This window comes from Oculina patagonica, chromosome 6 (assembly GCF_052425735.1).
Source record: "Oculina patagonica isolate OP01 chromosome 6, crgOcupat, whole genome shotgun sequence".
Taxonomy (NCBI): domain Eukaryota; kingdom Metazoa; phylum Cnidaria; class Anthozoa; order Scleractinia; family Oculinidae; genus Oculina; species Oculina patagonica.
In genome coordinates, this window is record NC_135763.1 from 33,244,684 (window position 1) to 33,268,467 (window position 23,784).

At 42.9% G+C, this 23,784-nt stretch overlaps 2 protein-coding genes across 2 annotated transcripts in view; one reads left to right on the forward strand and one right to left on the reverse strand.

Annotated features, from left to right (window-relative positions):
• The window catches only part of LOC144656621 (E3 ubiquitin-protein ligase MIB2-like), a 34,583-nt gene extending 23,412 nt beyond the window's left edge, over nt 1–11,171 (forward strand). Inside the window, exons 12-19 of the mRNA XM_078516867.1 lie at nt 2,103–2,257; nt 2,476–2,599; nt 3,258–3,464; nt 3,919–4,076; nt 5,092–5,305; nt 5,577–5,703; nt 9,013–9,084; nt 9,722–11,171. Of these exons, the coding sequence (XP_078372993.1) occupies nt 2,103–2,257; nt 2,476–2,599; nt 3,258–3,464; nt 3,919–4,076; nt 5,092–5,305; nt 5,577–5,703; nt 9,013–9,084; nt 9,722–9,975 (1,311 nt within the window). The 3' untranslated portion in view covers nt 9,976–11,171. The remainder of the gene's footprint in view (nt 1–2,102; nt 2,258–2,475; nt 2,600–3,257; nt 3,465–3,918; nt 4,077–5,091; nt 5,306–5,576; nt 5,704–9,012; nt 9,085–9,721) is intronic.
• A 570-nt stretch (nt 11,172–11,741) lies between these two features.
• LOC144656629 (uncharacterized) overlaps nt 11,742–23,784 on the reverse strand; it is a 54,488-nt gene continuing 42,445 nt past the window's right edge. Inside the window, 14 exon segments of the mRNA XM_078516872.1 lie at nt 11,742–13,361; nt 13,948–14,309; nt 14,440–14,701; nt 15,475–15,662; nt 16,445–16,772; nt 17,335–17,833; nt 18,482–18,675; nt 19,098–19,125; nt 19,127–19,257; nt 19,795–19,930; nt 20,187–20,360; nt 20,693–20,949; nt 21,482–22,549; nt 23,036–23,596. Coding sequence (XP_078372998.1) covers nt 13,108–13,361; nt 13,948–14,309; nt 14,440–14,701; nt 15,475–15,662; nt 16,445–16,772; nt 17,335–17,833; nt 18,482–18,675; nt 19,098–19,125; nt 19,127–19,257; nt 19,795–19,930; nt 20,187–20,360; nt 20,693–20,949; nt 21,482–22,549; nt 23,036–23,596 — 4,442 coding nt within the window. The 3' untranslated portion in view covers nt 11,742–13,107.

The following is a 23,784-nucleotide window of genomic DNA, read 5'->3' on the forward strand; positions in this document are numbered from 1 at the left end:
ACATCCCATAAGCGGACATCTCTCTTAATTGGACACTTAGTCATGGTCTCAGCCACGTACAAACACTACATTTTTAACCTTCCATAAGCGGACACCTCTCCTTAGCGGACACTTAGTCATGGTCCCAGCCACGTACAAACACTACATTTTTAACCTCCCATAAGCGGACACCTCTCCTTAGCGGACACTTAGTCATGGTCCCAGCCACGTACAAACACTACATTTTTAACCTCCCATAAGCGGACACCTCTCCTTAGCGGACACTTAGTCATGGTCTCAGCCACGTACAAACACTACATTTTTAACCTCCCATAAGCGGACACCTCTCCTTAGCGGACACTTAGTCATGGTCCCAGCCACGTACAAACACTTCATTTTTAACCTCCCATAAGCGGACACCTCTCCTTAGCGGACACTTAGTCATGGTCTCAGCCACATACAAACACTTCATTTTTAACCTTCCATAAGCGGACACCTCTCCTTAGCGGACACTTAGTCATGGTCTCAGCCACATACAAACACTTCATTTTTAACCTTCCATAAGCGGACACCTCTCCTTAGCGGACACTTAGTCATGGTCTCAGCCACATACAAACACTACATTTTTAACCTCCCATAAGCGGACACCTCTCCTTAGCGGACACTTAGTCATGGTCTCAGCCACATACAAACACTACATTTTTAACCTCTTATAAGCGGACACCTCTCCTTAGCGGACAGTTAGTCATGGTCTCAGCCACATACAAACACTTCATTTTTAACCTCCCATAAGTGGACACCTCTCCTTAGCGGACACTTAGTCATGGTCCCAGCCACATACAAACACTACATTTTTAACCTCCCATAAGTGGACACCTCTCCTTAGCGGACACTTAGTCATGGTCCCAGCCACATACAAACACTACATTTTTAACCTCCCATAAGTGGACACCTCTCCTTAGCGGACACTTAGTCATGGTCCCAGCCACATACAAACACTACATTTTTAACCTTCCATAAGCGGACACCTCTCCTTAGCGGACACTTAGTCATGGTCTCAGCCACATACAAACACTTCATTTTTAACCTTCCATAAGTGGACACCTTTCCTTAGCGGACACTTAGTCATGGTCTCAGCCACATACAAACACTACATTTTTAACCTTCCATAAGCGGACACCTCTCCTTAGCGGACAGTTAGTCATGGTCTCAGCCACATACAAACACTTCATTTTTAACCTCCCATAAGTGGACACCTCTCCTTAGCGGACACTTAGTCATGGTCCCAGCCACATACAAACACTACATTTTTAACCTCCCATAAGTGGACACCTCTCCTTAGCGGACACTTAGTCATGGTCCCAGCCACATACAAACACTACATTTTTAACCTTCCATAAGCGGACACCTCTCCTTAGCGGACACTTAGTCATGGTCTCAGCCACATACAAACACTTCATTTTTAACCTTCCATAAGTGGACACCTTTCCTTAGCGGACACTTAGTCATGGTCTCAGCCACATACAAACACTACATTTTTAACCTTCCATAAGCGGACACCTCTCCTTAGCGGACACTTAGTCATGGTCCCAGCCACATACAAACACTACATTTTTAACCTCCCATAAGCGGACACCTCTACTAAGTGGCCACTTGTCATGGTCCCAGTCCCATAGCCACACTTCATTTTTAACCTCCCATAACGGAACGCCTCTTTTCAATAACTGGGCACTATTCTGGCCCCAAGGGTGTCCGTTTATGGGAAGTGCCACTGTATTCATTTTTAGTTATAAATGTAAAGTAGCATGCAAAAAGAGTTGCTGATTCTTCCGGAGACCTAAGGCGCGTTTACACGGCAGAAAAATTTGGGTACGGACCTGTCGGAAAATTGGTCCGAACCTCTTCACTTTTGTAGAAAAACAGTCAAATCAAAACGGGGCCATAGGCGCCTATGGCCCCGTTTTGATTTGACTGTTTCTTTACAAAAGTGGTAAGGTCCGGACTGATTAATTTTTTTAAGAGGTCCGTACCCAATTTTCTCTGCCGTGTAAACGCGCCTCTAATCTTTATTCCTCAATTTAGCCTTCTCATTGTGTGCTCTTTCTAACACTATTTTTGTGCAGGATTCGTATGGTGACACTGTTCTTCACGATGCTATCGCCAAGGACTTTGCTGAGATTGTGGAACTTCTCATAAACTTCCATGGAGTAGATTTGTCTATCAAGAACAAACGAGGGTTTAATTGTCTTCACCATGCCGCCTTAAAAGGGAATGAAAGGTCTGTATGTAGCTTTAGCCGATCATATCTCATTCGTGAGCATGGTGACCTTTCTTTTTTAGTTTCTATCTTTAAATATTACACGGCAATGAAGTGCAAAGTAATAAAACAGCAACAGTCAGGTGCAAACGAAATTCTCATAACTTGTGCCATTGGAAAAGTATGGAGACCCATTAGGAGAATCTGTTGTTGAACTTTGCGCTATTTTGTTCCTACAGGGCCGCATCCTTGATTGTACAGAAGTCTCCAGATTTACTGAATGTTGTTAAAGACGATGGCTTCTCTGCGCTTCACCTAGCGTCACTCAACGGACATCACAATGTCGTTGAATGCCTTATTCAGGTACATGAACGACTTTGCCAGTTATATCGTTCGGTAAATGTGTAGTTAAAACGAAACTTCCACGCAATAACAAAACAAATATTAAGGTCATTGGCCCGAAATAGAACTGAACATAGATTTTCAACCTAAATTTGACTACTTGTTGATTACCTCAAGGGAACTTGAATTTTGAAATAAAAAAGTGGGGTCCCCATATTCGTTTAGGAGCACGAGGACCTTGTATTTACCACATAATTCCTTAATAATTCCCTTGCGAGTACTGGCATTAAGTACACATTTCCAGTGATAATTTCTTTTTTAAACATAGGAGATGATCTATTTTCGTTTTACAGAAAGAACTTGATCGCTACACCCAAAATATGCGAATAAATTGATAGGTCACCATACTCGTTTACGAGAAAGAGACGATTTATTTTTCTGGCGGACTAAGCCGCATAGAAAAAAGCTGCCAATTTGTTTATGTGCGCGCACAAATTACGCGTGAAATTCTGCGCAGTAAGGATGCGCAATGCAATACAGCGCGACGACCTTAATATGCTGTTGACATACTGTTGTTTCTGTCTCCTTTTCCACCATTCCTTTATTTTGATTATTAAACTTCCTTGCCTGACTCTACTCAGAATTTTACTTACACAAAACGCTGTCATCTTTATTGCAGGCTCACTCTGACGTCAATCTTCGAAACGGTCGTCAGCAGACCCCTCTCCTTCTGGCAGTTGACAAAAGACACGTGACTATAGCTAAGCTGCTTTTAGAGAACGGAGCTCAAGTCAATGCTCAAGACGATGTCGGCGATTCACCACTTCATGTAGTAGTTATGTATCATTCCTTGAAGTTTGGAGGAAGTAATACTCCAAAGAAAGAGGTGAGTTGTGATAGGAAAACAGATTTAAACTCAGTCGGTTTATTGTCAGTCAGTCAGTTAGTCAATCGGTTGGTTGGTCAGTTAGATTCTGTCTGTCCGTTCGTTCGTTCTTTTCGTTTTATTCGTTTCCTTCGTTCGGTCATTCAGTCAGTCAGTCAGTCAGTCAGTCAGTCAGTCAGTCAGTCAAATCTTTTTTGTTTGAAACACAAACTGCCCTCAGGTTGACGTCTTTCTCAGCTTCCTTATTGTTACTAATTTTCGCGTGAACTTTATTTCGCGAAAATGAAACGGGCATACTTCGCGATTTGGCTAAAACTACATTAAAAGCGTTAAAAACACGTTGAAAAATATTAAAAAAATTTTTTGCGGGTCCGATTTCGCGATTGTTTGATAATGTCGAAAATTAAGTCCCGCGAAAATAAGTGACAATAAGCTAATCTTATTGTCCTTTTAGCTGTCTGTCAGCGAACCCACATTTGTAATCACCAAACTACTGGTGGATCAAGGCGCCGACATCACGCTTGTGAACAAACACGAGAAGACTCCTTTACAGCTGTGCAGGGATCCAAGGCTTAGAGAAATCATGCTGCCAAGTGCTACAACCCCAGAACGGTAAGTTCTCCCCAAGATCAAAATGTGAATTCCCTTTACTAGTTACCACACATTTCTTTAAATGTTGTTTCTGAGAATTTTGCGGTATATCAAGCCAATGTCCCATTGTTGATGATTTTCTATATTCTTAATCACCTGTCTGCTTGATGATGTATCAGTGTCTTAAAGGGACTGTGTCACGGCTGAGTTAAGTTTATTTTATCACGTTTTGCCTACACTGTTCACAGTCCCCTATTTTCCCGTGAAGTTATAGAGATCGATCGTTCAGTCCGACGGGCCGCCATCTTGGTTCAAGAACGCGAGCGAACACTGGAGAGAGTGCAAAATTCCTGTGGGTAGGACACACGGGGTTTATGCACTCTCCTTGGTGTTCGCTCGCGTTCTTGAACCAAGATGGCGGCCCGTCGGACTGATCAATCGATCTCTACGACTTCACGGATAAATAGGGGACTGTGAACAGTCTACAATTTGCCAGTACTCGCCATGAAACTTCATGTTTGCCAAGAAATTACTTCTGTGGATCTAAATGATAAAACCACAGCTTCATTGCAACCAAATGTGTCTCCCGGGCGTTATAATTTAAAGTTACAAGCAAACGAGATTAACTTTGAAAACTGTCCAGCCCAACAACATTTCAAAAACCTATATCGCAATCCCTTTTAACCTTCGTCATTTTGGCCATCCGTTCCTTCTTTTGTATTTCCTGTGTTATTGAAATGGTCCTTCACTGTTTTAAGCGGTTATTTTTATATTTCAGCGAATTTGATGGTCTTTTGCCATGCCTTAGTTTAGCTAAAATCCGTGACACATTCCCTTTAGGGAGAAATTAGATTTCGATCAGTTCAGGGAATCGTAGAGGTGACTGAAGCAGTTAACTGTGCTTTGGTTGGTTTTGCAATTTCTTTGGCTTTATGTTAACGACAATCGGAAAACTTATTCATTTGAAGACTGCTTTATTGAATGTGTTAAAAAACAGCCAATTGATTTCTTTTTTTGGTTGTTTTTCGTTTTGTAGTCCAACGCCGGAAAAAGCTGAATCTCAAAATGGCGCCTCTTCAGATTATGTAACATTGTCGCCCCAGGCTACTTCGAGTTGTGAAGTTGCCATGGAAACTGACGTCAAATGTCGGGTGTGTGGTTTGCCTGCTGACGCCATATTTAGTCCGTGTGGTCACGTGGTGGCTTGTATGGAGTGTGCAACAATGTTAAAGAAGTGTTTCTGTTGTAAGGTACAGTTATTTTAAAATGTTTTGTTATGATGCTTTTTGTAAATCTTGCGGTGAGGTCAAATAAAAGTAGATATCGTTACGCTGTGTAAGGTGGAGCTGATTTTGCAGAGCAAGTGGTCTTTACTGCCGTGGAAGGTTTCACTATCTTACGGCTCGATCCGAAATCCAGCGCACTAACCATTTATTGGGCCACTGCGCCTATCTATAATTTAAAAAGTATAATTGTCTGTATTGGTATGTAATATATTTTTTCCTCTTGATCTTTTTACAGGCTGTGGTTCACTCCTTTAGCAAAATACCTCAGGGAGGGGAGAGCGAGGAATTACAGTGTATAGTGTGTTCTGATGAGCCAGCCTCTGTCAGGTTTGAACCATGTGGACATACGATAGCTTGTAAAGGTATGATTAATTATTTGAACAAACTTTTATTTGCCACCGGGGTTGGGGCTTCCTTGAAATTTTAAGTGGGGGAGGGGGGCGTTCTTCCAATTCTCCAAATGCTGACCCTATATGGAACAAAGTACATAATTTTCCGTACCCGTTTTCAAACCGTCTGGTGAAGATGAAAAACCCGGTTAAAAGAGACAATCACGTTTACGAATAGCAGACCAAAAAAGCAAAATCCATGACCCATTTTCAGACCAACTCAGTTAAAAGTTAAAAGCTTTTGCGAAATCAAATAATACGAGAGTCGACAAGAACAAGACTTCAAACTATAGCTCTCGTTTGACTCATTGGATTTGAACCTTCTCATTTTTTTGAGACGATGAGTTTGGACTCGTTTAACAAGCAGATACTGTGAACTCTGGCCGGCGTTCTCTCCGATTGTTTGGCCGCTCGCTGATTATGCTCAGCAAAAAAGATTGCCAGTGATTACATGTCACATTAGCCTTCGAACGGCAGACGTATTTCCGCTTTTTGTCTCACGCCAGGCGGAAATACGTAGGTTTCCAGGCTGATGAGGATTTGGCCGCTTATGATTTGTATAGCAAACCGAATTTACCGGTCGAAAATCTAACGGAACTGTTCTTTTTACAATAAATTCTTTTGGGAAAAATTAAACTCACTTGTTTTATTGGAAAGGCATGGGAATCAGTGTGCTATTTGTTTAAATCATAGGCACCAATCGAATGGAAATTGAGCACGTCGATCCCCAATCTATCCCCATTATGTTGCTACCCTATCCCAAAAGGAAAATTATCAACTTATGTTACGGGGGGGGGGGCGGGGGGGGGGGGGGGGGGGGGGGGGGGCGCGGCGGGGGGGCGAGGCGCGGGGGGGGGGGGGGGGGGGGGGGGGGGCGGGGGGGGGCGCAGGAGAGGGGAGAGGGAGGGGGGGGAGGGGCAGAAGGGGGAGAGGAGGGGGCGTGGAGGGTGGGGAGGAGAGGGGGGAGAGGGGGGAGGGGGGGAAGGGGAAGGAGGCAAAAAGGAGGGCGGGGAAAGAGGAGGGAGCGAGAGAAGAGGAGGGAGGGGGAGAAGAGGGCGGGAGGGGGGAGCGAGGAGGAGGAGGAGAGAGGAAGGGAGAGAGAAAGAAAAGAAGCAACGAGAGGCGAGGAACAGGACAGAAAAGAAGAGCCAGAAGAGAAAAGACCAGGAAAAACCAGCAAGCAAGAACACAGAACAGCAGAGAAAAGAAAAAGAGAGAAAACGGAGACAACGAGAACGGCAACAAGCCAGGAACCAAGGGAAACACAGCAGAACGAACAAAGAGACCCAGAGAAAGAAAAAGAGACCACCAGAAAACGAACAAGAAGACCCAGGCAACAAAGAAAAAAACCGAAAACGAAGCAAACAGAACAGGACAAAAACAAGAACAGAAGCAGGGCAAGACGACAAAGGCCACGTAACCAACAGAGAGGAAACAGGAACAACCGCAGGAACACAAAAAAGCAAGGACAGAAGCACAAAAAGGGGAACAGGGAAGCAACCGCTGACCGAGGAAGCCACCAGCGAAAGCCGCAAGGAACCCCAGGAGGAAGAAAAAGAACAAAAGAAACAACCAGAACACAAGAAGAAGAGAAAAAAAAAGAAGAGAAAAGAACTCGAGCAAAAGGAAAAGCGAAGCAGAAAAAGAGGAAAAAAAAAGGGAACAGAGGAGAGACAACAAGAAACAGCCACAGCGAGAAGCGAGCCCGGAACAAAGAGAAGAAGGAACGTAGGAAAGACAGAGACAAGGAACAAGAGATCCCAACACGGAAAACCACAGAACAACAGAACAGAGGGGCGACAACAGCAATCGGTGAGACACAAACGGAAAGACACAACACGGAATCGGAAGAAGGGGAACAGGGACAGGGACCCAAACCAAGACGTCAAAAAGAGCCCAATCATCAGCCGGGAGAGGTCCGACGACAGAAGAAGAACAATCTGCCCAAAAGAAAACGGAAGCAAGGAGCGAGAGAGAGAGAAAGAAAGCAGGCAACAGGCAAAGGACGCAAACAACATGACCCAGAAAGCGAAACCAAAAAGACAGGAAAACGAAAACCACAGCCGGAAAAAACAGGAGCAGAAACACAGGAAACGAAGCAAGAAAAAAACTGGAGAAGGAAAGAACAGAGAGGAAGAAAACCGCAGGAGAAAAAGAGAGAAACGGGAACGCAAGCAAGAACAAACGGACGAAGGAGAGGGGAGAGAAAGGGAAAAGAGAATGGCGCAGAAGAAAAGGAAACGAAAAAGGAGAAAGAGAAAACCAAAAAGAAGACACCGAACACGGCAACGAAGGACAAAAAAAGGAAAAGAAAAAAAGGAACACAACGGAACACGCGGAAGAAGGCGAAACCAGACAGAGAACACGAAAAAGGAGAAGAAAAAGGAAGAAGGAAGGGAAAAAGACAAGAAAAAAAACAACAAGCACGTGACGGGAAAGAAAAAGGAAAGACGCAAAAAAAGAGAAAACACGGCAAAAAGCCAACGAACAAGAACAAAGGGGAAAGACATCAGAATGGAAGAAAAACGAAGAGAAAGAAAGCAAAAAAAAAAAAGCCGAAAGAATCATGAACGAAGGAAAACAAACGACAGAAACATCATGCGAGAAAATCGCCAAATCGACACGAAAGAGAAAAGAAAACAGAAAAAACACAGAGGAACGTGCACGAAGCGAGGAAGAACACACCAGACCGGGAACCGAAAATACCGTCGCACCAGAAGGAAGGGAAAAATGGGAACGAACACGAGAAAAAGAAGGCAACGTGAAGCGAAACAGCGGAACGGGAGTGAGACCAGTGTGACACGACCCCACACAACAGACGAAGAGGGGAAGAACGCCGTTGATCTGGTGCCCCGCGCTCGACATCGCGCACGAGATCGTGGTGACAATTCCAAGACTGTCGCCAACCATGGGAGAAACGAAGAAGAAAAAAAAAAAAAAACGGAGAAAGGAGGCCAAAGAGGCGACCGAGAAGCACAAGTCCCAACGAACCAATCAAACACGCAACCATAAGTCCTCGCGAGCACGCCGCACCAGTTCTCTGGTCCGTGCGGCAAAATAGTAATTTATGTTAATTAACACTATCACAAATTACATTTTTTACGTTCTGTTTGTTGGTGACAAACCGACATACACTCCCACTTTTTAAAAGTTGTCTTAAAGAAATGCATTGTAAAATATTGTAAAATGCATTGTAGAACCAGCAACCCATATAACTCCCGTACAAGTTTGTTACATCATATATAAATACACTTTTCTTGTATCTTATTTCCCTATCACCAGACTGCGCCACGCGAATGAAGAAGTGCTTGAAATGCAAGAATGTTATTGAACGAAAAATATCTACCTCTAGAGGTGAGAGCTCGCATATTACCTAAAATTTCGTTCGTTGTAGTAAATATTTAAGGTGGTTGATAGCTTTTAACGCGGCTGCAATGTCAGCACATTTTTATCAGGCTTAAACATTACCGTGTTTGTATACATAGTTCTGCCTCGTCCCCAGGCGTCCTCCTCCTTTGTCTTACACGGTTCACTTGGCGTTCTGGTCCTGATGCAGACGGCTCGGTCTCTAACCATCAACCCCCGCGCTCCCTGTTTTCCCGCCTTACCGCCACAACGTCCGGCCGATCGGCGCCTGGGGACGAGGCAGTGTATAGTTTGTTTTCGGAGGGTGGTGTGCTTACTCTCGAAAGGAATTGCACGTCTCGATAAAGATGGGCCCTGCAGGCGTATAACCATAAGAAAGTATATCAGGGAAGAGGTGGGGTGGGGCATTTTTAGAAGTTGAAGAGATTTTGTTGATCAGTGGTCAGTGGTATGATGTTCGCCACTTATGTTTTGGGCTGTGTATTCGACTCTATATTTTTAAACAATCGACAACTGAGATGCTGAATCAGAACTTTATTATCCATTTGCAAAGTTTAGTGTTTTTTTGTTTTACTTTTGTACTGCTAAATTGATGTTTTTTTTTATCTCTTTTTGTTGTTTATAGAAGAAACCCCCGCCCAACAAGCAGAATTAAATGAAAATGACGAGAAATACCTAGAGACCCTTCATTCCTTGCTGTCGCTTCAGGCGCATGTCAGGGAGATAGAAGACGCAAATATGTGCGCCATTTGTCTTGAAAAAGCGCGCAATGTCGCTTTCATGTGCGGACATGGCACGTGCGACGCGTGTGCAACGTCACTGGAAGTGTGTCCCATGTGCAGAAAACCGATCGAGAAAAAGATCACGCTGTTCAATTGAACGAAGCAGTGCTTTTATGGCCGCGTAGTCCTGCAGACAACTTTGTTTTGGCAGGAAATTAATTGATGTTATCATGGTTGGAAACATGGCTGGAAATTCCGCACATTTTGAGTGGCAAACTGGTGAGTGTCGTCACCCAACTTTGCGTGACGTTCCCGACAACAAACCGTTACGAAGGAGACTAGCTTTCAATAGACTCCTTTTGAGATAAATGTAAGTAACGTACCCGTGAGACGATATAGAAGACTTTTGCGCTAAAAAGTTGTGAAAGTGGGGTTCCGACGATTTCTTGTACTTTGGGAATGAAAACGAATGCGCTGGATCAAGCATTACTTCGAAGGAAGAAACACTGCTGAAATACGATGTATTAACAGGACTTTGGACTGTGATATCTCATGAAAACAGTGAACATATTGTCACTTTAAAAGAATGATTCAGAATTCTAGATTTAGGTAGCCCTACTGATCGAGACCTAATTTCTCCTCAAAACGCCTCAATGCGGATGATGGGAATCCAGCTACAATGGTACCAGTAGCTCAGTTAGGAGAACTTGTATATTTCAAAATATAGTCAATCACTTCTTATCATTGCTACAACAAAGATATTCCGCACATTATGGAAATATTTGGAAAAGAATCCTTATAACCTAACTTTGATATCGATGCATTCGACTTTTCCCCATAGTCGTTGGCATATCTATTTAACACTCTATTTATCCGTGTATATTTCCCTTGGCATTTCGTCGTTATTGCTTGACCAATTAGACACGCGGCACAAGAGATACTTTTTTTTACGAGAGATATCGTTATTCTGTGCGAGCAACAGAATGACAAGTGCGGTTTTGGAGATCTAAAATGGACGCGTATTTTGTCTGATAATCTGATAAGAGCATTGACAATGTGTATAGCAGGTATCTAATCACACATTTTTATATGGAAAACTAGTGGGGTCAGAATTTTACTGAGGTCAATAATTGCGGTGTTACTAAGGGTAAACGTGGAATTTATTCTTGACCTGTACATGTAATGGAAAGTCGAAAAGATTATTGTACATTTTATTATCCAGTACAACGCACTGTAGAGCTTCAGTTACCACAATAAAGTTGTTCTAATATGCGTCGTAAACGCATTGTACACATCAGTTTTATAGACAAATGAGTCTTGATGTAAATATATCTCATTAGTTTCCAATAAACGCCTCCCTTTAATAAACGCGTCATATCTTTTTAACGCCCCTCCTAGGAGTCCTTAAATTTAATAGACGCCCCGGCGTTTATAAGATCATTTGCGGTACGAGTTACATCTGTATGCATAAAGGTTTTTGCCTGTAATTAAATATAACGCACAATCAAACCGGAACCAGGTATTCGTGGTTCCGGTTTTTTAATCGCCCAGAGCCGCTGCGGTTCCCGATCACCGGTATAAAGAGGGACACAGACTCTTGGAACGATATTGGCATTGGGATGCATCATGTCCTATTTTGACGCGGATTCATTTATACTGGCCAGGGTGGTGAAAGGCACCGACATGGAAGTAAAGAGTCCCGATCTGTCTTGCCTGAGCTGAGAAAACAATATACAAACTCGAGCCCACAGTCCACCAGCTTCCCGGTCAGCGGAAGGTCTACCGCTAACCAAGGAAACGGCGACTCTGGGTTCGAAATTACTCGACGTGTGGACACAGGTTGTTACCCAGACCTCTCTCTCAATCCAGAGTCTATTGTCCAGCATGCACCGCAAGTGAATGTCAGAAAATTAGCAAGCAACATAATGAACGTTTAATGTTTATTTTCACATCAAAAATAATCTATGATCCATATGCGTGTTTTACTACACTACAATCGTCTGCATAATGTTACAAAACGATACATATTTATTTTTTTATCAGTTGTGTGCTATTCGGTATGGTTGCTACGGCTTACTGTACTATGGTGCCCTTTACGTCATGTCATTGCTAAATGCCGACACACTAAGAGGAAAATTAAGAATTTCACAAATATGACACGGAATGATTTGGAAGACAAAATAAACAGACCTAAAAAGCGAAGAGTTTTACACTCGCCATTTACAAGAAAAAAAAAAACATCGTTAGTATTTTTCATGCTTCTTTTTGGTGTTTTCACCATTGATTGATTTATTACTGCAATATCAGATTTTCCACGATATACGGGCGACAATGCCTCAGTTCTCTCCAAATTGAAAACCATGTGGTCAAAATTAAAACGAGATCACTTTTTTAAGCCTATGTAAAAGAAAAATATTGTTTTTCAACTTGAAAATGTACTTTCTTAATTGCATCGCCATTCAATTTGCTGTCCACAAGGCTTTTCACAAATGTCAATCATTCATCTTAAAGGTTTCCTTTTATGTGACCGCTGACCATATTTGTTTATGAGAAAAAAAAGTAATCCCTTCTTGTGTTTGTTACGTCAAATATATTGATTTGTTAGACACTTTCCTTTTACAAAACAAAGACAAAAAATGTCCTCCTTGGACCTCGTTTCCTTCTCAAATTCGTAATTGTGAGTTATTAGTCTCAATCAATATTAAGTAACAATACAACATCACTATATCATATCATTCACTAAATTATGGGTTTCTGAAGCCTTATTTTGTTCTGTTTTGGATCCCTGTATGCAGCTTTGCACCTTTCATGTGGGGCAAAGAACGTGAGGAAATAAACTGCGAAGTCTACACAAAAGGAACCAAAGATCGCTTGGAAGGACTTGTTATGAACAATAAAGAATCTTGTAACGACGTCAATAATATTTAAGTTACATCTACATTCTGTTCGTTGGGATACAATTCACCGACTCGTGGGACTTGTTTTTACCCCAACTATATTTTGATTCTACAGTGAAACCCCGCTTAACCACCACCTCGTAAATGCGGTCGCCTCGAACAAAGGCTTAGTCAGTCATGCTCTTATCTAATATCTCGTTGTCTACGAGCGCCCCGTTGACATGTTTTGAGTTTGGTGGGGATTTCACTGTAATTTTATGATCTGGCACAAGTTTCATCGTTAAGTTTTGTACATAGTTGTGTAAACACGGCAACAGTTGTCGTGTTCTTCGTCAAATTTAAATGAAATCTTTATTTTTAAGTCCTAATGTCAATTGACCGGCTATTTTTTTCTATTCACTAAGATGTCGCTTTCTCTTCTTTTTCCTTTTCGGTTCGCTTCGTTTCTTCTTCTTTGTCACGTGACCAATTACTTCCATCTCTGTCTCGTCGAGACCAGGCTCCGTGCGGAAGAACTTTTTCAAGTGCGGGTAAGGGGCCTCGGATCTAACATGTACCTTCTGAGGGTGTTTGACAACAGATTTCTTTTCTCCTTTTTGGTCTGTTTTGGCACTAGGAGCTGGAATCGACTGACGAGCGACAGCGTCTGAGAAAGAAAAAGAGAAAGAAAATGTTAGATCATACCAAAAAAATTGAAAATACTGTTGCCATTGTTAAGATTTAAAGGCGCAAACAGCGAGAAAAGCCTTTTTTTTTGGCCTGTCACGCAACGTCCCTCCCCACTAACGGCTGAGAAAAAATTGAGTCGCGAACGAGCGAATAACCGTTGCCAGGGAGACTAGGTAACTAATGCTAACCACGTGACAGAGTCATTACGGGGTGGGTCTGAGTCCGAGTCTAGTTTCAGTCGCTTCAACGCCAATCTCGCGGCCCGGAAAGCACTCGCCCTGCTTAATCGTTAATTAAATAAATTGCCTATATCTCTGGAGACGACGTAGTAAGGATTAAAATCATGGAAGTAAATTGCATCGTCGTTAAAGGCTCCACTTCGTGGAGGGTTATATCTTTCTACGCCGAGCATAGTCCAGTTCCTGAACTCTATCTTCCACGTGCTCTTAATAGGGGTTAAACCCAGGCGCCTGGGTTCAGCCCCTGTAAAGAGTGCGCGGAAGAGGAGGATCAGAGACTGGACTACGCCGGGCAAAACCCTTCAACATGATTCTAGCACTTACCAGTAGTAGTTTGGTCAGTACAAGTTGATGGTTCCACAAACATCCTTTCCTTGACTGGCTGACATCCTCCACACGATCCACCACACTCGCCATACGCCATTGTCCCGTCCTCCGCCTTATGAACGTTCAGAAGCCTTTGAGGCAGTTTGGGTGTTCCCCAGGCCTCCCAGTCCACCTCCTTACGCATGCGCAAGCCTGTGCCCGACAGATCCACTTGGAATTTACCCTTCTGGCATTTGGAGGCGGCTGAGAAACAGTCTCCCGCGCGGCCAAATCGTACCGGGTTGCCCTCGGTCTTGGCGAACTGGAAGTCGTCTCTGTGGACAAGACCCGACGCTGGATCGACGCGGATTTTGTTGAAGCTAAAATAAAACAAGAAAATAATAGATCAACTTCAAAATCAGCCTTCCTTTCGTCCATATATTTCTGTAATACTCTGAATTGGTGAAGTATGCACGAGACCCGCAATCACAAAATCGGATCAAAACTTACCTTGTTGTGCCCCAGTAATTCGCGGTCAGTTTAGGTTCAGGGTTGACTGAGCCCGAACAGCTTTCAAAGTTGAGCAGCCTACCCCTGTGGAAACTGGCATAATTTCTATCAGGACCAGCTGGCAGAGTGATGTACTCACGGGGGGTGGCTGTGTCAAGTCCATGGCAGTACAAACGGACTGGATTACATGAAGGGGTCATCTGTATGACGAATTCGTCATCTTTGAATCCAGGCCACATTTTCTTCACCTCAGAACAGCTTCCTGTAAGCAGAACAAAAAAAAAATAACATCAGTAATGAAGTTAATTTAAGCACCAGAACAAGGATCTTCGAAAGCTGATTGAACTAACTAACCTACGATAAGTGAATTTTCTGCAATTGAATTTGTTATTTCAAGCCGAATAACTATCCAGAGTTGAAAATGATACTTTAATAAAGCAAAGTTAACCCTCGATGAAGAGTGATCTATAAGTCAACAAAGTTACAGCCGTTTTTACAATATAGTAAGTAGAGTGAAAACCATCGGTTGGGTACATCGAGCATTCCCGACGATTTTTCGTTAACATGAGTAAGCTGCTAGCAATTGTGTACGCAAACTATTCTAATGTCGCAAAGCTTAGGTATTCAAGGGAGAATCACCCACGGAGAACGCACAGTTCTGATACAGTTTTCAATCTAATCGTTAAGCAGATCTTTCTCAAACACGAACGCAAACTGAAAAAGTATGTTTCAACATTTCCAATAATTCAGTGGGGATAGAGAACCGGCCATGAATCCCAGCTTTAGATGATGTAGCTTTTCCTCTAAACACAGTAGCCTGTTCCAGGCGCTCGGTTTGTTGAGGGGCTGCTTGAAAAACGGGATTAGTGCGAAGAACTGCGAGGGTAAAATAAGGCAAGTGGTTTGTTCTTCGCTCGCCGTTTATCGCGCTGCTCCCAACTAACCGAGCGCCTGCTGCGGGCTATAAACATAGTGTTTAACTTTCAAATTGAGTAGCCTTAACTGAATTTATTGCAGAAGCATAGCATCACTTACGTGGAATCTTGTATTGTAGACTTGGTTTTAAGATTGGTTTCTCGGATAGGACCGAAGGTGCATTGGGGCACTCCAGAATGTAGCCTACTGAGAGAGAGTCCCTCCTAGCGCCTTCCTTGTGCAGGGCCTCAATCCAGTAATACTTGCCAGCCTCCAAAGGAATGTAGCCAGACTGCTGGAACGGAATTCTAAAAAGAAAGAAAAGGAACAAATTAAAATTCAAACTTGAGCGTGTAAATCAATGACACTTTAAACGTTGTTTCGAGCCAGTGCTACAGAAAGGGCTCTTTAAAGCAAACACTTCAAATTATGTTGCGGTTATCTCTACTGTCCTGTGAACTGATATGGCGGTGTACGAGTATAAATTATGGGATCAAAACTGATGGGCTATTCAGTGTTACATGGACTAATATGGGTTATTTTCAGTCGTTCTTAAAATGTACAGAAGCTTCTTGAAATTGGAGGTATCGTACAATTAACAGTTACTTTACCAAGTTAGAAAAACGCATCGGTGGTGATATTACCTTAAGGTTACTATTGTTAGCGGCTACTAATTTTAGCGATTTTAGCGAGTTGGTCCAAAATCGCTAAATTTAGTTCTCACTAAAATTTGTCTCGGTCAAATTTAAAACGCGTTAAATTTATACCCCCGCCCGCCAGAGGAATGCAAAAATCACCGGCATGCTCGTTCAATTTTAAGTGACTTTGTTCTATTACTGAATATTTACTTCCATTTAAGCTATAATTAAAATTGTTATTTGTTTTTTTAATTTTCGAAAAATCGCTAAATTTAATAGTCGCTAAATCTTGCTCAGAAAAAATCACTAAAACTAGTATTCGCTAAAAATAGTAACCTTACGGTATAGCAACAAGGAATAAACGGTCGAGAATTGGAAAAAACGAGATGGATTAGGAACAAGGATATAAGAGCAAAACACGACACGAACTCCATAAAGAACGCAAAACTTACTGCGCAAACTCATTGTGCCCTGTTCCTTTAACCACAGCAAACAGATCTTTGTCCTTTTCACGTGACGATCCACTGAAGAACAACTCCGCTTCATCGTTGCCAGACAACGAAAACGAGTAAGTTCCCGTATATGGCGCCACAAAGTAGCCCTGTAGTCGGGAACCATAGTCGTCACCCTCGTTCTTAGGCGCGTCGAAGTCTTCAATGATTGACGTCTCCGTGGGGTGGTTGGGGTAGTTCTTGTGGGTGGCTAGATCGGTTATTGTAGTTCCCTTGACACCCCGCCATACGTCGCGCTTGACGCCTGGATACGGGCCTACAAACTTGGCTGTAATGGAAATATTAAAATACCTGTTAGCGGTTATGTCCACAGTGGTGATGTGTATTAGCCGAATGCACGTAATTGAAGAAACGTTGACCCTGTGAAAACTATGAACGATAAGACCGAATGGAATACTAGGTCGACAACCTTGGTAAGCCTAGTAATATTCCTTTTATTGATAATCACGATATTTTGTTCTTTTGGGGCCTTAACAGCATGATTTATGCAACCTGTCACATCATAATGTCTATTCTGTCACAAATAGGGATAATTTTCCCAACTTCCCAGTAAACATTTGGGTCGCATCGTTCATGATTTACGTTTTTCACGGGTCAACGTTTCTTCAATCATGTATATAACACTATAGGCCTTCTGCAAGAGCCTAACTTCACTCACGAGATAAAACTATGGCCTACTACTTCTACACAGATCTGTAAGCTTCGCGCAAGTAGGCCAGTTTGGCTGCAATCAGCAGCCTCCTGTATTGTTTTTTTTTTTTATTGGCTACATGTACTTACGTCAGAAACTCACAAAAATCACATGACCGAAGAAAAAATTGACAACTTACGTATCCTATGTGTATCCTTTAGGGTCACAACCTGATCATCCGGAAGAGCACAGGGGAAAATATAGAACTCATCCAGAGCCCCCTTGAACTGGCGTGGAGGTCCTTGATCGTCGTTAAAGGCTCCAATGTAAGCGGCCTTGCTCCAGTCGGTGCTCAGAGATTCCGTCTGTTGTGGTTCCGTCTGCTCGTAAGCCTTAATGGCACGTCCATTGATGTAGATCGTGGCTTGTTTGGTGTTGGGATTGTACGTTCCCGCCAGATGAACCCATTTATTTTCAGGGATTCCCTCCACGGTTGTTCTCCCGTATACCGTCTTGTCCTGGTTTCGTTGGAAGAAACGCACCCTGCCCTTGTCCAGGATTTCAAAGTGATACTGTCCTTGTTTACTGGGGTCTGTTATTCCAGGAGCTTCTGTTACGAATACCTCGTTTATATTCGGGCCTGTGACGTTCTTGACCTTGACCCACGTTGCTATGGTAACACCCAAAGTTGGCTTACCCTACAATAAGGAAGAGTCAGTGCCTAGCAAAGAGTTAACCGCGACATCGACAAGAAAAGGGTTGCGTGACGTTCATGAAACGAGTTTGTCACACCATCACACTTGTCATCGGCATACACTAAGTCCATTCTCCGAATTATACGCTTTGTCATATCAAGGGACCTAAGAAAAGCTATCTCAAACCATTTTCCCAGTTTAAACAATTTTTTCTCCATTCGAAGGACAGTGAAATACTTCAAATACGAAGGGACAAGGATGAATTGCGAATGAAGAACTTACATCTTCTAGGATTCACAAAATGTGACATAGCACCTTTCAATAGAGGTTTGTAGAAAAATTGTCCATTAAAAAGTAACATTTTCAAGAGATTTCTGGACCTCCTATACGACCCTAACAATGTAACTAAATCAAGGAAGAACAGTTCAGCTTAGCCTGCGAGCAGGTGTCTGTGAGTCAGCGCGAAAGAGGCGCGACGGAGAGGCCCACCAGACGCCGCGCAGGTAAGTTCAGCTACCTTTAGTTATGTTGGTCAAAGTCCACACAGGCTGTTAAAATTTGCTGGTTACTGTTTTTTTTTTTTAAATAGGGTTTTGCTCTTCCTAAGAAGTAATAATAGCTTAGACAACTCCTCAAAATTCTCCAGCATACCTTGAAATTCATTCCGTCAAGTTGAATAAACCCGTCAGACAGATCTAAACCGTTGTCCTGGTTGTATCCCGCTTCGACAACCACTCGCCCGCGGGACATCCCGTTATTACCCGAGCCTGACTCGTCGAAGATTTCACCAGCGCACATCTTGTCAAAATCATAGTACAACACTGGTTGACAATTGAATGGGTATTCTGAAAAAGAAAATTAAAAAACCCCTTCGTAAGTACAATGGAGAATCAAAAATCCATGTACCAAGTTAGTGGTGAACATAGAGGGACGGCGAAGAGAGAAATTGGATGTTGGCACGGATGCTTCTTAGAAACGGAGAAAATGTGAAGTTATGTGGCGCCGGATTTTCAATTTGTTTTGGGCTTCACGGGTAATTTTTCCCCAAAGGCTACCCTTTTTAAGATAATGGTGAGATATTTCAAGCAGGCTTCTTGAAAAAGGACAATGCTAAATGCTAAATGGCGTCAGATTTTCACGTTGTTTTGGTTTCCTTCGTAATTTATCCTTAAGGCTAATGACACGTTTCAACAAATTGACGCTAACAAAATGTTGTCGTTTTATGTTGTTGTCGTTGAACATTTTGTTACTACCACTGTCCACTTACTTGATCTCTCGTGGGCGAGATTTCCATGTCGCTGCAGCAGGTGCAGCGGGCTGGGCTGGGGCCTGGGCAGGAGCTTCAACCCCTGGCTGTGCAGTAGGTACCGGGGCTGCAAAAGGAGCTTGCGGCCCATCATTACCTGTTGTTGGGAAGTCTGCAGCAACTGGGGAGAGAGAAGGAAAAGCAGGTTTTAAATGGTGTGATATATTATACCTAACGAGTATTTGGAACATTAAGTCCGTTTTCGAGCCTAAAGTGGCTCATTCGTCTCCGTAGGAGGAAGCGACTAAATATCATGAATACTCCCCAAGCTAAATGGATTGGATACTGCCTGCTAAGTCAAAATTATGCCTAATTTAACAAGGTGCTGAAACTACATGAAAAGCAAAATACACATTAAACCAAAAACATAGTTTCAACATAGGTGACCCAAACTCTTTTATGAGTTATAAGTGAAAATCAATAAAAGTTGACAAGAAACAATAAAATAAAAACAAGTATTTCTATTGTGTTGTGTGGTCCGCACTTAGAAGGGGCGAGAATTTGGAGTGATAGAGAGGAGTGGTTCCAACACAGTGCTTGACTGGAAATTTGCAGCGAAGATTTAAGTGTATCTTATTAGTCCGCAGTGCATGTGACATCGTCCGTTTTGTTCATGGTCCATCTCAGCAGAGCTAACATAGGTAGTACATGTACTCACCGTTACAGATAATTTTGGAAACTTTCTCGGCTTCAGCTGGAGACTGTAGATCATTAACTCGTACAGCGTATTTTGGTTCAGTGGTCATGGTTCTGAGATCATTTTCAGCGATGCTTGGGCTGCCTACGGCAATGACCTGAAAATGAATAGTTTAAAAAAACAAAACAGAGTTAAGCAAAGAGTTGGCCTCAAACGAAAGTTCTCTTTCGGCTCGTCACACGCGCCACAAAATCTCGTAGTTGACAATTTTTCAAAATTCTCCTCAATGTATCCTTGGCAATGTCTTGAAATTGTAAGGAGAAATTTGATCTTCATCAGCTCTTGGAAGCTAGAGCGTTGCAAACTAAAACACTGCAATACCGCTTGTTACTCTGTATCTGTGTTTTTCTCACCTTTACGCCACTGATTTCAAGCTGCTTGGCAAAGGACCTCAGGCTCTTGGCGGCGTTGGTGTTGTGATCGTTTTGAGGTCCAAGGACCGTCACCACAAGGGCCTTGGGCATATGGGTCCTCATACCGCTAGACTTGGTGAACACCTCAAATTTAGCCATCTCCAACAGAATAACCTGAGAAGTGATCAAAAATAACGATTGCATTAAGTAACATATTTTTACGAGTCATGAACATCAAGCAAACCAGAAAAATTTTAAGTAAACCTTTTTATTTCTTACATAAAGAAATTGCGTTTAAATTCCGCGCGCTTGAATAAAATGTCATAGTTTTATTTGATTTTCCTTTCATTAATTTGAAAAAAGTGATTTCTCAAGGACAACAAAATGACATCAAACGCTATTGTTTATGTTGTCACAGATAGTTCTATCCTATTTTGTTGGTAAACTGTAATGCCACTGTTAATTGCATTCGTTACCAACTCGCTAACATACAACCATTGACTTACCAGATTTCTGTTTCCAGGGTCACGTGGCAGGTCATTAAAAGCCTTGTCGACCTCTTGTTTTACGTTTCGTTCTCCAAGCTTCATATTGATGGAAGGTATCGTGGAATAAGCCACGATGGCCGCGTGTGTTCCGTCTTCCTGAATATTAAAACCATCAGCAACTTTCTTCATGAAATCTTTTTGTTGAGTCCATTGATTTTCAGCGACGTCCGTGGACGAGTCCAGCGCGAAGACGAGATCCATAGCATGTGGACACACTGTTAAAAGGAAAAGAAATCTTTTACTTTACTTTTTTGATAAAAGTGAAGATCAGTGTGAACCCACGACTTCTCGATCTCTAGCTTAGGCGAGCTATATGACATTCTCAAACTCATTAACAATTCAACAAGTAAAAACAAAGAAAATCATAACCGCGAAGAAGGGTTGGATACCCGGTCTTAAATAGCATAGATTTTTACGATTTTATTTCTCCGTTTACTCCGTGGTTTTTGTTACAATTGAGAAGATTTATCAAACACTCGATACAGTGTTTCATCGGCAATTCAAACACCTCGAATTTCGTCAAAAATACTTCGCTGCGCGTCGTATTTTCAACTCTCTTCTCGGTGTTTGGATATCTCGATGAAACACTATCTGTTGTGTTTGATTTATTTGATACATATCAATCGATCACAAGAACATAAAAACTTATTTGCTCTGCCTTGTGTTAGCGAAAGTTTTTTTGATGTTAAGCACATGTGGGTGTGACTTGCCACCTGGATGAGTTTATGTTTTAGTAATAATACTTACCAAACGGCTGAGCCGCTCCTTGTACACTCCCTGCAGGGGACTGCAAAGGCTGACTTGGTTGTGCAGGCGCAGGTAATTGAGCAGCGGTTGCTTGTGGCGTGGCAGGTGCAGCAGTAGGGGCGGCGGCTGAAGCAGCTGGCTGGGCAGCAGTTACATTCTGGACAGGTGTAGTCACATTTTCAGGTACTGGAGCCACCGTGACATTGTATGATGGCAATGCTGGCGCTTGAGAAGGTTGCGGTTGAGCCTGCGGGACCGTTGCGTTCGCTTCAGCTCCTGCCCCAACTTGAACAGGCGCAGCACTCGGAACGGCGGGTGCTGGTGTCAAAGTTTCGTTTCCAGATGGCGGCACAACAGTCTCGTTTCCTTGAGGAACTGTAACGTTTGAATACACAGGCTGAGGCTGTTGTGGATATACCGGCTGTGGTGCTGTGGCGTTTGAATAGACACCCTGTGGCTGTTGAGTCACAGGGTACCCAGTTTCAGGGGCACTAGCGTTACCATACTCAACTTGAGGTGCTGTGACATTGGAGTAAACCGGTTGCTGCGATCCCGAAACTGGAATGGCAGGTTGCTGAGCTGAAGGAACATTTGACGGGGTCACTGAACTCGGAGTCGATGGTTGTTGACTAGGAGTAGCTGGTGCTGCTGTAGCATTTGAATAAACCGGTGGAACTGCTGCAGAAACCTGTTCAACTGGTTGTTGAGTCGATGTTGCATTCGAGTAAACCGGTTGAGCCACGTTTGTAACCGGGCTCGTTGGTCGCGGACCTGAAGTAGCGCTTGCACTGACAGCTTGTGGAGCAGACGTAACCTGTTCAACAGGTTGTGCTGACGCAGCGTTCGTGTAAGACGGTTGAGTTGCTGCGGTAACCTGACTGACAGGTTGAACTTGTTGTACCGGTGCATTACTGTTCATGGTCTGCTGCTGACCTGGTGTCACTGGCATTGCAGTGACTCCTTGGTTTATTCCTGCATATGAATCAACGTTGAAAACTGGCACGTGCTGAGCTTCATGGTGAGTGTGCTGCTTCTTGGCAGTCATGTCCCTCAGAAGATAGCTTGGAACTATGAATAGGAAAAGAAAGAGAGAGTTTAGTGCTGAGACAGATGTAAAATATACAAATACAAAGAACGATTTTATAACGAACCTTCAAAACTAAAATTGTAATTTTATGGGTAAAATACAAAAATCAAGGCAATACAGTAGAATAGTTAGTATTTTCGTGCAATTTGAGTCGTAGAAAAATTGCGAGGAAAGATGCAGGAAACATCGTAAAGGATAACATTGCATTTAGTTGAAAAGTGAGTTCACAATATTATTCATAAACAGCGTATTGCCAGTTAACCATAGTATGCGTTTAGGTGAACTTGTTGTGAGTCCAACGAAGTCCAACAAACTTTTTGCGGTATCCAATCATTAAACGGATCAGAGAAGAGCCAGTCAACACCTATTTTTTGTGGTGAAAAATTGGCAACAATTTTAATTTCAAGCGGCAGCATGATAAAAACTTGTATCTGTAGCAACTCTTAGTTAAGGAAACCTTCTCTTACCTTTGCAGGCGCTCTTAACAACTTTTTCAGCTACCCTCACAAGATCGTTGAAGTTGTCGACGGAGAATGTGTGATTACCGTCAGCGACCTTCAACAAATCGTCACGCTGAACACCCTGGCCAACACCAATAGCCACGGGAGTAACACCACCAAACTTCAACCGTCCCACAATCCCTGCAATCTTTCCGTCATTCAACTTATCCGATACCAGCACAACCAGCGTCTTGGTGATCTGATCACGTGACCCTCCCGCGGGAGTAAACAGCTCGTAATTGGCTATTTCCAACGCGTCGTCAAGTCGCGTGCCCTGGTCGCTTTTAGCCTCCGGGTAGATGTTATCAATCGCGTTCAACACATCAGACTGGTAATAATACCGGTTGAATTTCATCTCCATAGTGGCCTGGGACGAGTAGGACAAAACGCCCACGTGGGTACCGGGGAAGGAAATGTTGAACGCGTTTGCCACGCCCTTGACGAAGTTCTGAACCTCTCTCCATTCAGTGTCATTTATTTTGGAGGAGACTGGAAGAACGAAAGCGAGGTCTGTGGCCAGCTGGCAAGCTAAGGAGACAAAATTCAAAATTTGTTTGTCACAGAAACTTATAAGGCGTTGGAACGTGTAACACGCGTTCACAGTGTTTGAATACTCAGTTTTGCCAACTACCATATTTGAAAACATGAAGAATTTGTACGCGAATACTTTATACACGTAACGACACACGCAACAACACTTTTGGTTTTGCTATAAG